Source organism: Trachemys scripta, chromosome 2 (assembly GCF_013100865.1).
Source record: "Trachemys scripta elegans isolate TJP31775 chromosome 2, CAS_Tse_1.0, whole genome shotgun sequence".
NCBI classification, from domain to species: Eukaryota; Metazoa; Chordata; order Testudines; family Emydidae; genus Trachemys; species Trachemys scripta.
In genome coordinates, this window is record NC_048299.1 from 13,456,081 (window position 1) to 13,471,013 (window position 14,933).

Below are 14,933 nucleotides of genomic sequence, written 5' to 3' on the forward strand. Positions count from 1 at the left end.
GTCCGGACATTGACAAATTCCCCCCGGACGCTATTTTTAACCCGAAAAAGCCGGACATGTCCGGGGGAATCCGGACGAATGGTAACCCTAACTTACCCCTTCCCTTCAGTTCAGTGGGTTGCTTGAATTGTTAGGCCCTGGCCCTGGCCCTGGCATATGTGTTGATGGTTCTGGCATTTGGTCTAGGGAATCTCACCACTTCAGCAGTCAGCTGCAGTGGCCTTGGCTCCCATTCTTGGTGACAGGTGCCTACCTTTGATACTTTCTCCAGGTGATTTCAAATCGATATATGCAGAGAGAGAGATTGGTTTGCCTTTTGGGTTCTGCCCGTGACAGTAAAAGAGTGGGTAGCTGAGAAGTGAAGTTTGAGTTCAGATCCAGAGCTCAAGGACTGAGAAGATTGGCCTGGCGCTTTTGTTTGGGACAATCAGTAGTTCTAACTTGCCAAAGAATAGAGGGGACTAGTGCAAAATGGCAGTCCAACAAAATTTGGATTAATAATATAAAAAGTTCTTAGACTCTCAAATTTGGATGCCTAAAGCTAGGTACCTGTTCTTCATCCATGTTTAAGGCACCTAAATAAAAACAGCCTAGTCTTCAAAGGTGCTGAGCACTTGACTTCAGTGCCAGTTGCTCATGGTCAGTGCTTTTGAAAATCAGGCTGCTTTCCTTAAGGAGCCAATATATGGATATAGATGACTAACTTTATGGATCCAAGTTTTAAAAAGTTGGCATAAATTCCATAAGGTGGTGAACTGTTTTAGCTCATTCCATCGGAGTCTCTAATCCCTGTGATGTGCACCAGTAGTTATCAAGTACCTTAAACAGATCTCTCTCCTGTATTGTGCATGTCTCTTTCTGCTTATTTCTATTGGTATATCTTGGGAGAGACCAGGAGTGACAGGTGAAACATGAGTCAACCAGACAATTTTTCAGACTTGGAGATCTTTCTGAGTAACACACCCTGGGATCTTTCATTGGGGACGAGCACTGCTCAACACCTTTTGTGATTCTGAAAGTGTAAATACATGTTCTTGAATGAATAAATTATAGGAGTCAGAGTAAGTAATAATTGTAGGGCTAGCAGATAGATACTTAACAACAGATGGTATCACTGATCGGAATAGGCCTGATCTTTTCTAATTCTCAAAACTAAGCAGGTTTGGGCCTGGTTAGTAGTTGATGGTTAACTGCTTGATGATACCTTGTGTTCTAGGGTTGTTACTTTTTTATATTAGCAAGGTCTCTCTCTAAACATTCTTTGTTTATTAAATGATATGGAGGAGATTGGGCAGAACTATATTTAGAGCTGGAATGTGAATTGAGTATTCTTGGCTATTTAACACTGAAATCATAGAAATGTAGAGTTGGACCTTGAGAGGTCATCAAGTCTAGCCCCCTACACTGAGGCAGACCCAGTAAACCTAGATCATTCCTAACAGCTGTCTGTCTAACCCGTTCTTAAAAACCTCCAATGACGGGGATTCCTTTGGAAACATATTCCAGAGTTTAACTACCATTATAGTTGGAAAATTTTCCCTAATATCGAACCTAAATCTCCCTTGCTGCAGATTGAGCCCCTTACTACTTGTTGTACCTTTAGTGGACATGGAGAAGTATTGATCTCTGTCCTCTTTATAACAGCCCTTAACGTATCTGAAAACCTAGCGGTTTCCCCCCTTGTTGTCTTTTCTCAAGACCAAATATGCTCAGATTTTTAACCTTTCCTCATCGGTCAGGTTTGCTAAATCTTTTATAATATTTGTTGCTTTTCTCTGGACTCCCTCCAATTTGTCCACATCTTTTCTAAAGTGTGACACCCAGAAATGGACACAGTACTCCAGCTGAGACCTCATCAGTACCGAGTAGAACAGAACAGTTAACTTGCATGTCTTACGCATAATAATTCTGTTAATACACCCCAGTTTTGCAGCTTTTTCACAACAGCATCATATTGATGGTTCTTATTCAATCTGTGATCCACTAAAACCCCAAATCATTTTCAGCAGTGCTACCACCAGTCCTAGCCAATTTTGCAGTTGTGCATTTGATTTTTCCTTTCTAAGTGCAAAGCACTACACTTAACTTCACTAAATTTCCTCCTTTTGATTTCAGACCAATTCTCCAATTTGTCCGTATTTGTTTTGCATTCTAATCCTGTCCTCCAAAGTGCTTGCAACTCCTCCTAGGTTGGTGTCATCTGCAAATTTTCAGTGTTCATATTGTGAATAATTTATGAAGACACAGTCATCTTAACTGTACATTAATTGTTTTCCTGGGGAATGTATCTTTACTTCAAGCACCAGCCAACAATAAGTCTGACGAAGGGATTGGTTCCGCATGAACATATATTTGGCTTCTGGTTTATGTATCTTCACACAAGCTAACTTTAAGGGACTTGAGTGGAAGCCAGCAAACTTTTGTTGAATTTGGCCTTTTGGTATAGAGAGTTGTATCCTACTGTCTGTTTTAGTGACTGTTTGTCTGTGATACGCCTTTGACTCAGTGGAAGCAGGATCAGCCCCTAAGGCCAGGTTTTCAAAAGCGTTCAGCACCCAACAGCTCCCATTTGGGCACCTGAATGGAATGGCCAGATTTTCAGATGTGCTCAGCACGCAGCTCGAGCACTTTTGAAATTCTTGCCCCTTCAGTCTGGGGCTGAAGTGGGAGTAGAGCTCTTTTGAAAACCTGACCTCAATTGTGAGGGCTGAACACACTTGAAACTCTGGCCTTCATTACCCTACTAATTTCACACACCCTACTGATATCGGATGCTATACTCAGCCTTTTCTTCACACGACTACAAGATATTCCCATCCCAGCTGAAGTCATTATTTAATTGTCAGCTAATATTATTAAACTCTCATTAAACAAATTGTATTCTGTACAAACAGCCCAGACAATGGTACCACATAATATTCTTCCAAACCTAAATATTGCAACTGAGTCCCATCTCTCTGAGTGTCCAGGACCTGACTGGTGGAATTCTCCAAGCTTTACAATTGTAAATCTCTTAAACCACCTTGGCAGTAGGTGGTATGTACCCAACTCTGCTCAGGTGGATGTAGCAGCTCCTAAAACCGCTACACACAGTTCCTTTCTCACTGCTGATAGGAAGCATCTCAAACTGCTGCTTCCTTTTGTCATTACACACAGATGTGCTTGTTGTCTTAGAGCTTTCGGTAGGGTCCATGGCCCAGTTGATTCAAGCTTTTTTTTTTTTTTTCCAAGCTAAGATTTCATCAGACTTTCTTCCTTTCATCTCTTCCACCTGCCTCTGTGAGTAAATCCTGAAACAAAGACAAGTGTTTTTGTTTCTTCGGTTTGGACTTGTAACAGAGTTCTGAAGAAGCACTCAGCTCCTCCACCCAGGTTGGAGGTTGAAGCTTTAGAATGCTTGAAATATCAGCGTGTATCCCTGAAACAGCATGTATTAGGTGCAGGTTGCTAAGTCAAGCACTGTCTCAAAGGACTTGGAGCAGGTATCGACCTCTAATGTGCCAAGGCAATCATCACTAAGATTACTGACAGCATCTCAAGTCTCAGGCCAAATGCCCAGTCAAAGCTTCAGGAACATAGATCAGCACTGTCTCTGGAGTAAAGTCAGCCCCTCTTTCTATGTGAAGTTACAAGAATACCCTTTGACTCTACACTATTACAGTAACTCCTCACTTAACGTTGTAGTTATGTTCCTGAAAAATGCGACTTTAAGTGAAACGATGTTAAGCGAATCCAGTTTCTCCATAAGAATTAATGTAAATGAGGGGGTTAGGTTCCAGGAGAATTTTTTTCACCAGACATAAAACTATATATACACATACACAGTGTAAGTTTTAAACAAACAATTTAATACTGGTACACAGTGATGATGATTGTGAAGCTTGGTTGAGGTGGAGGAGTCAGAGGGTGGGATATTTCCCTTACTGCTAAATGATGAACTAGAATTTGGCTGAGCCCTCAAGGCTTAACTCACTGTACCAGGCAGCAGGAATGGTGGGAGATATGTGCATTTCCCCTTTAAGTACACTGCCTTGTTAATTAGATCAGCTTGCTGAGACCGCAGCTGCTGCAAGCTACCTCCGTCCTGAGCCCTGCTGTCCCCCCCCCCCGCTCTATGGAAGATGGGGTAAGCAGGGAGCAGGGGGAGGGCAAGGGGGGACACCCTGACATTAGCCCCCCTCTTCCTTCCCTCGCCCCCGCACAGCAAGCAGGAGTCTCGGGGAGCAGGTCCAAGGCAGAGGGCAGGAGCAGCACATGGCAGTGGGGGGAGGGACAGCTGCAATTGATAGCCTGCTGAGCAGCTGCTGCACAGGGAACTTAGGGGAGTGGGGAGCTGTTGGGCGGGCTGCCGGTCCACCCTGGTTCCAAGCCCCCACCACTAGCTGCAATGGGCTGCTCTTCTTGCAAGCAGTAGACAAAGCAGGCGGCTGCCAAACGACGTTAGAAGGGAGCATTACACAACTTTAAACGAGCATGTTCCCTAATTGATCAGCAACGAAACAACGTTAACCGGGATGACTTTAAGTGAGGAGTTACTGTATTACTCTTTTTTCTATTTATATTATCATAATGCCTAGGGATGCAACCATATGGCAGGATCCGATTGTGCTAGGCACTGTACAAACACCAAACAAAAAAACATCCCTGCCCCAAGGAGCTTACAAGCTAAGCACAAGACAAGCTACAGACACCTTCTCTGTCCTTGACTTCTGCCCTTTGTTTTCTCAATTTTCTGGCTACTCCACTTCTGGCAACATTGGGGTTGATGGGTCAGATCCTGAGTTCCAACCACAGTTTGATTTCTTGTAACCTTAATTCAGCTCCCTTGTTCATATGCATCATGAAATAGTCTAAATTACAAAATCACATACTATTTTGTCCACAGCTCCTCTTACTCATTCTCAATTATCAGCAGTGTTCATAGATCCTTATTTCTGTTTCCACATTCCTTTTTCTACAATCTCCCAGACTCTTCTGACTTTCTTTTGACTGTCCTGGCTCTAGCACTCCAAGCTGGTGTCCTATTTTGCTCCTTAGGCCATCCTATTATTATTATTTTATTTATTTATTATTTGTATCATGGTAGCACTTAAGAGACCAAGTCATGGATCAGGACCCTATTGTGGTAGGTACTCTACAAATAGAACAAAAAAAGATTCTCCGATGACCTTACAATGTAAGTATATGGTCTCCTGGCTGTCCCTCTCTTTGATCTCTACATTTTGATATTTTCCTGCTATGTCTCTGCTCAATTTTAATATTGCATTGGCATTCCTTGACCTCTCTGTGCTTCTGTGTCTCAACTTCACCATCCTCTGTGGTTAAGGTTCATTTAAAGAACTGTCCAAAGGCTTTCAGATTTTTGCTTCCAAGTGGGTGGTTTGCTGATGCAGGTGAAGTTTCATGCAAATCACTGCACTTTATTGTCATGTAGCATATGAAATAGAATGAAATCAAACTCCGATTAGTTTAAGGGGCTGTCTACAAAGACTAGTCTACTTATAACAAACCAAAGCACACACTATCAGTATTTCTTGAATGTGTGGACTGTGCCTAGGTCACGTATAGGTTGATCTTCAAGTTAAAATAAAAACTGGTATAAAATCGAATATTTTAACAATATTTTATATTTTAATATTTATTTTTTTAATGACTAGGACAAAAATCGCATTGTCAATAAAGTGAAATGCCACCTAAGCACCTCCCTTGTCCATGTGGAAACTCAGTTTGTTGGATGAACTGGCCTTCAAGCTGTCTTGTGCTGCCAAAGTGAGGCCCTGAATGTGACCCCCCCCCAAGTGGTTAAATTATTTTCATTGGTCCCAAGAGCACTGCACTATGCAACATTTTAAAGCAGAAGCTAATCTAAGACCCTTATGAACAGCCCTGTTTTTGCCTTTCCTTGTAAACCCTTCTCCTCCTACACAATTCCATTATTACATGTTTGTTTGTGTAACTACATATGCACAAATATCGCCAATATTCCGTGAGAGGTTTGTTTCAATCTTGTCTTTGATAATGTCCATAGTAGCTCCATTCCCTTGTGTGGTATTGGAAAAAGGAAATTCTTAATGGATGTTCTCATGTACGTCAGCTTTAGTTATCATAGATTAAAGAAGTAACTTTAAAGGCGAAAATTAACGTTGCAATACCCTGTGTCCAGTAAGTCTGAGGGGATGTTATGGTGGTTTTTGTATGGGCCATCTAAGAAAGACTTCTATGTAAGTTTGGGGGAAAACGATTTGCCAGGCTGAACTGTGAGAAAAGCCAGAAAAACTCAGCCACAGGCCAGGACATGGACAAGTGTTATCTGTTTTGGTTGTACAGAAGTGGGCCATATCTAAAGGCATTGTCCTCAGAGGAAATGTGCTTATTGCAGGAAGAGATGCAGGAACCTGAGTAAGCAATGGAAGAAAGGAGTGTAGAATGATACGAATGCATATGATGGCCTGAATACCCAGGAGGCAAGTGAACCAGGGGTGGTATTGATGACAAAGAAGTGTACAGCTATTCAAGAGAGCCACACGGAAAAGGCAAGAGAGATTAGGGTGGGAGAATTACAGAGACTGACACAAGCCATGTAGAGGTGGCCATAAACACAGAGATTACTGTGAAGATGGATGCCATGGTTAAGAAGTGCCTGATACAGCTGACTAGTTACCCCTTGACAACCAGAGGATATGCTGGTGACTATGGCTACCCATGGGGACCAGGAGTTGAAAGTGGTGAGTCTGCAAGGGAAACCTGGTGACCTGTGGCAAACTCTACAGGCAGCCCTAAGAGACCAGAAGTCAGTGGTGGAGGCTTTTCTAGAGACGGGGAAAAAAACAAGGTCTGTGAGAAGGGCTGTAATGCAACAATGAAAGGAGAGGATGTTAGAAACCTGCTTTTCCTGACTGAGACACATTGAGGGGACCTGGATGCTGCAGAAGAAGCCAGACAGCAAGCTGTGAAAGAAAAGGAGCAATTGCTCATGGAAATTGACCACCTCAAGGGAGAGCTGGAAAAAATATGGGGCGGTCTCCGGCATAGGTGGTAACACTTGCCGTGGGACAGAGCAAGGTTTTAGAAGGGGGTGGGGGGATGTATATCATGGGCTGGCTGGCTCTAAATGCAAGCTAGGCTCAGCCTTGCCTATGACCTAGCAACTCAGAGATAATTAGTAATCACACCTGAGTGTGGTAGGGTGAGTTAATTTAAATAATTGACCCCAGCAGTGGAGAATCAGAAAGGACTGCTTAAATAGAGCTGGGAACACCATCTGGGGGAGGGACCAGAGAGTAGGCAAGCTGCGGTGGAAGGCCCTGAGAAAGGGTCTGTAAAAAGACCCACAGAGATTAGTTTAGGCTCCAATGGGGGAACTGTGGGATAGGGCCTACCAGCAGCAGGGAGATCCCTAAGGCAGAGGTTCTCAAACTGTGGTCCGTTCAGGTGGTCTGTGAATAGTTCCCTCTAAGGTGCGCACCTGGGCGGCCGCGCACAAGAGAATGAAGGTCCACCCACCTAATTACTGGAGCCACGCTGATAAATTATGATTTGAGTAAAGTTTTTTTTTATATAGTGCTTTTATCCAAAGTGCTTTACAATAGTTAGCTAACAGTACAAACAATATTTGGAAAGATCATTAAGTGGCCCACTGAGACCCTCAGCAATTTTCAAGAAGATGCCAGAGTCCCTGGGAAAGGGAGGCAGTGAGGGAATCAAATGGGGGAGGAAGCAAGATAAGAGAAACTCTGCAGGGGTCAGGAGAAGGGGCCAAGAAGTAGAGGACTTCAGTAGAGTCTGAGAGGGGCAGAAGCAGTATTAGTTTGGGTATTTTGGGCTTTTGGGGCTTTTCCCTTCTGTATTTGAGTCAGGTGGCTTTCTGCTCCACACTGATGGGGTGCCAGTAACGTGATCAATAACAGCACAGGAGAAAGAGTCTCCCTGCTCTAAATTCTGGTGGCCAGCCCCACCTTGGCCTGGAACATCCAGAAGCAGCACTTACGGGGAAAGTCCAGTTTTGACCCTGTGGCCCTGGGATGGTAGATGTTGGGGGGTTCTTTGGGGGTAGTGCATGTACAGTCTGGTTACATGTAAGAGCTGTGAGGGGATGGAGCATGCTAAGTCACTCTGTGGGCACTGTGAATGCACTGTCTGGTTGGCACAGGGGTTAGTGAGAGGACTGAGAAGGCTCACCGGGGACAGAATCTGTGGAGATTTTAGCTGCTAATATCCAAGTCTGTACTAAACCTGTGTGATGTGAGATTTTTTTTCGCCAAAGGCTTATACTTGGGTCAAATTTGGGCAGATTTTCACTGGGATGGAAAAAGGCAGATACCATGAAACACTTCAGCTCAGATGGTTAAAATTTGGCACAGTTGTAAGCAACTGCAAACAGGCTTTTACAGTGGCAACCTTAATAAGAGGCAATGCTACCAGCCCCATCTTTTTCATACATCGTAATGTTTAAGGCCAGAAGAGACCATTAAATCATCTAGTCTGACCTGTATATCCCAGGCCATCACATTTCCCCAGTTACCCTATATTGAATCCAATAACTTGTTTGACTAAAGCATATTTTCTAGAAAAGCATCCAATCTTCATTTTGAAGACATTACGAGATGAAGAATCCATTATATCTCTTGGTAGTTTGTTCCAATGGTTTATCATCCTCACTGTTAAAAATGTGTGCCTAATTTCTAATTTGAATTGGTCTGGCTTAAGCATTGGTTCTTGTTATGCCTTAATGAGCCCTTTTCTGTAACAGACCTTCACCAGTATCCTTTCTGGGCTTTCTCAGTTAGCACATTGATGCAGGTGCATTCAAGACCCTACTCTTATGAGCAATCTGTAACTCTAAAACAGGGAATGGTATCTTTAATATGTAGTGGCAACCCCTCACCCTCAGTTTTTACCCATTGTATCCTTCTTGAACAGGTTATAACCAGTGATTTTAACATTCCAATCATCTCAGCAGGTTTCCGTAATGCCAATTATATAGCCCCTCTTGCTTTTTACTCAGACTCCTAGTAGTAGTACATAAACAACTGAAAAATGTCATCTTTTCATGTTCATCGTCACATTGGTTCAATTTGTTTGCGACATACTGAGATGTAGTTTGTACCAGAGCTGCTGCCTTAGCACCTTCCCCTGTGGTGTTAATTGAATGCCCTCTTGACTGCTCCAGCTAGTCTCAAACCAAGAAGATTAGCGCCCCTTCCCTCTAATAAAGGCATCGCTGGAATGTTGCTTGATTCAGTTTCTTACTCAGTATGGCTACATGGGTATATAAGGGATATATGATATATTTTGGGGCCGAAACAGAGTGATTGCAAATCTTTCCTGGTTTAGGCTTAAACTGAAGATTTTGCTTGTTTGAAAAAGCCTGAAAATCGCTTGCTCTCCATTTTTTTTTTCCCATAGAATTTTCACTATAGTTGAAAAGTAATCCACAATTTTCTAGGTGAAGCTCAGTCTTTTTGTACCTGAAAATATTTAACAACCTAATCAAGTTACTTGATAGATAGACACAACCATTACACTCCAATCTACGCCTGAATTAAGAAAATGAGGCTGGCTCCCAGATACCCTCTTTCAGTTGCTCATCAAGAGCCAGAGGCCCCTGCAGTGGAAAATGTGTTTGGATGAGTTATTCCCTTTGGGTGCAATTACTGGTTTCTAAGTTTGCACATGGGAATACATGGAGCGGTTACTACCTATTTGATCTTGCCATTGCGTATGCAGTCGATCAGAAAACATTCTATTCTGTATTCAGCAGAGATTGTAGTTCCACAAAAGGTTGATTTTCATGTAGCTTAGATACAAACATTTCAGACATACCCTCAAAACTCATGGGAGATTGCTATTCTATAACATAAAATGATCACAGAACTATGATAAGGGGGAGGTGAAAATGTGTGTATCTTTTCTCAATTAACAAAGGAAATTTCATTCCGATTCTCTTTTTTCTCTTATGTGTATCCCAGGATATCGACAAAATGCCAGATCATTTTCCTATGCCTTCTGTGCTTCCCACATATAGATAATATCAGTAAAATGTGAACCTTTATGGACAAATGAGAATCCCATTACACTTAGTACTTTTCACAGCATGCAGCTTTTGTTTTAAAGAAAGTGATTTAGAAAACACAATTTTCAAACTTGGGAACTCAATTTAGGATGTCTAGTTCCATATTTGGGGTCTCAAATCTGCATCTAGGTGAGTAGAATGCATATTTGAGGCTGAATATTGCTCTTCATTTCCTAATAGAATATTTGGTGCCCCAACTGAGGCAACAATGTTTGTAAATTGGGCCTGTACATGTGCAAAATTACAGTACTGCCATGCAGCTACTAGCCTTTAGGACCCTTCCACACCCAGGGCATGACTCAAAACCCATTGGAGTGAAGGAAAAGACGTGATCTAGAGCTTGCCCCATTGCCAAGCATGTTCAGATGACCCAATACTAATAGAGCGGGAAGGTGGCAGGTTTGAGGGAGGGCAGCAAGAGCCTGAAGATGAATACATGATTTTCATACAGTTTTCCTACACAATCTCTCCCTGTATATTATTGTCTACTGATAGTTTCTTCTTTGTTTCAGGGTACAGCATAAAGTACTGAGACAGAATTAGCAGACGAGTGGTTTCCCTTTTATAGTTTAAAATGCATAAATGCTCCTCTCAAACTGAGGTTCCCACATAAGCACGCTGTCACAAACTCCAAACCTTCACATGATTATATGTTTTGGGTGTTGTATTCACTGAATGCTGCACAATCGCTGCATCCATTTTACTGTACAAAATATGCGTAAAAGATGTAGGTAATGAAATAAAGCAGGATAGAGCCCAAAGATTTTACTGTGATTAGGTGTCCAGGTATTCCTTCATATATAATTGCACACAACTTCTATGTGTTGATGTTTACGCATGCTACAAAATATGAATGAGTCGTCAGATCTAATGTGCAGTGCTTGAAAAAGTTAGGGACCTTTTCTGAGGTTTTTTTACATAGTCATGTTTTTTCTTAACTCATATATTTACATTGTTCAGTATGTTTATTATGTGCACTATTTTAACCAACTGTGTGTTCATGGCACAATCGGAGGTTCAATCATGGAATAAATATGTTGAGTAAGTATCTCTGCAGATCGGTATATCCCTTCCCTTTAGCTCTTCTATACTCTTTCATTGTAGTCTTCTCATTTTGTTTGCTGTTATCTAATTTTTTCCATTAATATTGACTACTGTGCAATATTTGTCCTGACAAAATGTTTTGCCAGGTATTTCTCGCCTCAGAAAACTCCCTTAGAAAGTAAGTTAACAATTTTCAGTCTACCAAACTCATACTTTTTGCTAAATGCACCTGCTATGCTACATCTGAATGGAATCATGGTATGATTCGAGCTCCATTTGAAATTGGCCTGCCTTCCTGAGTTTCCATGTAAGGGATTCAGAAGCTGGATACAGTAGAATATATTACTGGACTTCTAATTGAATGATTTCAGAAAATACTTACAGAACATACTTGGTTCAAACCTAAAGGCATAATCCAAAGCCCGTTGACATCAATGCAGTCTTCTACTGATGTCAGTGGGCTTTGGACCAAGGCCATAATGAAAAGAGCTATGGTACATACAAATAATTTCTAGATATATTTTATGAGAAACCACCAAACCTTTGGAATTCTCTGTGGGGTTAGAATTCTCAGAAAACCCTCAGAGCTTTAACTGACAGTTCCTTGTTCTGTTTTTTTTTTTAAAGCTAGTTTTAAAGTTAAGTCTGGTAAGTTTGCATTTCCGTAAGTTGTTTGAAAATGTTCCTTATGGAAATAGATACCAGATGCACAAGCTAATCAACATATAGTACATTAAACAATTACTTTGGCTCATTGAACCAATCAGAACAGACTTTTTATTTTTGTCTGACATATGATAAACACAGCCATCTGCTGTTCTCTAGCCTGGTGGCTGGCCTAGTCAGGGCCTTAGGGAGATACAGCAAAGTGCCCTTCTCTTCTTTAGGCTTCCCAAGATCATGCAAGGCACATCTTCTAGAAAAAGAATTGCTTCCCGAAATTACTAACTTTAAGCCAGCTCTGAACCTAACAGCTGATTTGATCATCATAACATCCTAATATCAATATGCATCATGTATTTCAGTATGAGTATACTACCTTACAGCTATGTCTGTGGCTCTCTTCCACACCCCTTCCCACAATGTTGTCTTTTTCCTATTGGAAATTGTTACAAAGTACAGTACCCATCATGTATTTGAAATATTGACATCACGTGGATGCATGAGTCAGTCTACAGGTCTGTACTTTGGAATTTGAATGTTCTAGAGGGAAAAAATAGAGTGCTAGACCCTTCCTTCAGTGAGTAAAATGCAAATAATGTCTTCAGTGCACCAAATAGGCTGTGCAACAAATCATAGTCCAGAACAGAAGCATTCATTGATCACGCAGCATGGAATGAATCCTTCTCTTTCCTTTTCATAAAAAAAAAATACCTCTCAGTCTTTCCTCCTCAAATTCAAAGCAAAAACTCAAAGGTAGCTAATTTTGAAGACAAGAATGACCTGATGAACTTAAATTAAAGAATTATTTGTAAAATTAGACCAATAATACACTTTGAGAAGCTAAAATCAATCTGTTTTGCCTTGTTGCCTCAGTGAGGATGCAGAACCCCACAATTACCGAGAGAGCGGTGCTCTGTACATATGTTATAAAGCACCACTTAAAAATAAGTGGAATAAACACTTACATTTTGAAAAAAAGAAATGGATTTAACTTGGCCCCAAAAGATCAGTTAACAGAGTGGCTTCTGTTGTTATAGAAACTCTTGCATTGCTGAAGGACCTCCTCCACATCCATTCAGAATTAGACGATGACTGTGAAATCAAATAAACCAGCTGACATGTTGAACAAAGGAAAGGTCCTTATCATTTTAACGAGTGTATGCACAGCAAAGTTATTTTTTAATTCTTTGTATATGTTTTCACATTTATTAATGAAAACATAGGCTTAAAGAGCCCCTGTCAATTGCTTGGCCTGTATTTTGGATACCCGAAGCAGCACCAAAGCTAGAAGCCATGAAGATCTCAGTAAAAGAGACACTGCCCCAGTTGGAGCTCTGAGAGAATTCCTCTCCCAAAACTGCAGGGAGGCTCGCAGAAACAGTGGGCCTGCTAGCTCACACCATTAGAGGGGAGGGGTGCTGGGACAATTTGTATAGCCCGAGAGCCATTGAATCAAAATGGAAACCACTTTAAACCCGGGGGTGCGGCAGCACCTGTAGTTCCAGCACGTATGTTATAGGGTGTCTCAAACACTCATGTAATGTCCGACTGAACTCTGCTGGCTGGTGTGGAGGGAGAACAGGGCCATTGACTCTTCAGTGGCTAGCACCTCCAGGGGCCCTGAGAGGGGCTTTAATTGTGCCCAGCTGCAGAACTAAGGGCACTAGTACAAGAAGACTTTGCATTCTGCCTCCCTCTTAGTGCACTCATGAAACAGCTGGGCACAATCTGGCCCTTATTTGCTACACCACCTATTCTTGCAAAACACCAAACCAAACTGTGGTATTTGTGTGTTCATGCAATTTTATATGATGATGTTTCCATTCTTTAGATTATGAGCACTGGGGTAGAATCTTGGCTCTACTGAAGTCACTGGCAAAGCTCCCATTGACTTTAATGGAACCAGGATTTCACCATGAGGGCCTGAGCTAACACCCATTAGTCAAGTCATGACTCCTGACTTCAGTGGATTTGGGATCAGGTGTGAGCTGGCATTAATGGACTATGCATGTATTTAGTACACACAGACTAGACCAGACAGAGAATCAGCAATCTGGGGAATGAAAATTACACACAAATTGCTATTTCCAGTGAAGAGACCCATGTGGTAGCATATGAGTTGTGAGGCTTTTTCGTGTGTGTCCCATTTTTTTTAAATGGGGGCACACCTACAAAAATCAGAATGAGAATTCTGCCTGGTTATCAAATGCATCTTCACTTCATCAGAGGAGTTAAAAATAAAAATAAGAGGCCAAGGGGGGCAGGTGGTAGAGAGGGTTGTTGGTGATGTATTTTTAAAGATTACTATTTATTATTATCTGAGGGGTGTGTGTGTTAACTTTGGGCATCTCTCTAACACTCACCAATGGAAAAAATGAGGCAGCCCAGTCTGAGATGGTTTGGTCATGTAAAGCACAGTCCTGACAACCAAGTGGGCAAAACAATCCAACAGATCAAGAGTGAAGGAAAAAGATACAGGCAAGCCAGGATCCCATGGTGTTGAGGCACTGCATAAACACATAACAAAGAGATGGCCTCTTCCCTAAAGAGCTTACAATCTAAGTTTTTCTACTGATGTTATTAAAAATCCATTTCTTTCTGAAGTACTAGAGCGATATAATTTCAGTCCTTTATTAGAAATCGTCCTGAGGGGAAATCCCCAGACCTGACTAATCATAGGGTGAAACCCTGGCTCCATTGAAGCCTATGAGGCCAGGATTTCACCCAGGAACTCTACTGGGTGAAATGGGATCCAGCTCTGAATCCTGTAGCTCCGGTCCCTGGCTACTGTCCATGCAGAATGTGCTCAGTTTTGGTCCAACTATATTTATTGCAAAGGAAAACTGCTGGAATATGTCTATCCATTTTGTCATTCGCAGTGAAGCAGCTGTTGGTAGTACACAACTTACTGTATTAAATAAAAACACACTTCTGCCCCCTTTTTAAATTCCAGCAGGTCCAAATCATTACATATAATGCATATTTTCAGTTAGGGCATTACACTGCTATTTAATGCTCGCGACTGGTGTTATTTACCAGACAGTGAAACATCAGGAACTTTGCAGTTGGGAATGTGTCTTTGTAATGCCTTAGGTGAAGCTTAGCCATTATTTCATCTATTGAACATTGATATGATCTGGATAGAAAGAGATGA

The 14,933-nt window shown here is 41.7% G+C and overlaps 1 protein-coding gene across 8 annotated transcripts in view; it reads left to right on the plus strand.

Annotated features, from left to right (window-relative positions):
* LOC117872006 (sodium channel protein type 5 subunit alpha-like) overlaps window positions 1-14,933 on the plus strand; it is a 336,265-nt gene that overhangs the window by 70,531 nt on the left and 250,801 nt on the right. For all 8 annotated transcript variants that reach the window (XM_034759944.1, XM_034759938.1, XM_034759936.1 and 5 more), the window contains exon 4: window positions 11,024-11,113. In XM_034759944.1, coding sequence (XP_034615835.1) covers window positions 11,024-11,113 — 90 coding nt within the window. The remainder of the gene's footprint in view (window positions 1-11,023; window positions 11,114-14,933) is intronic.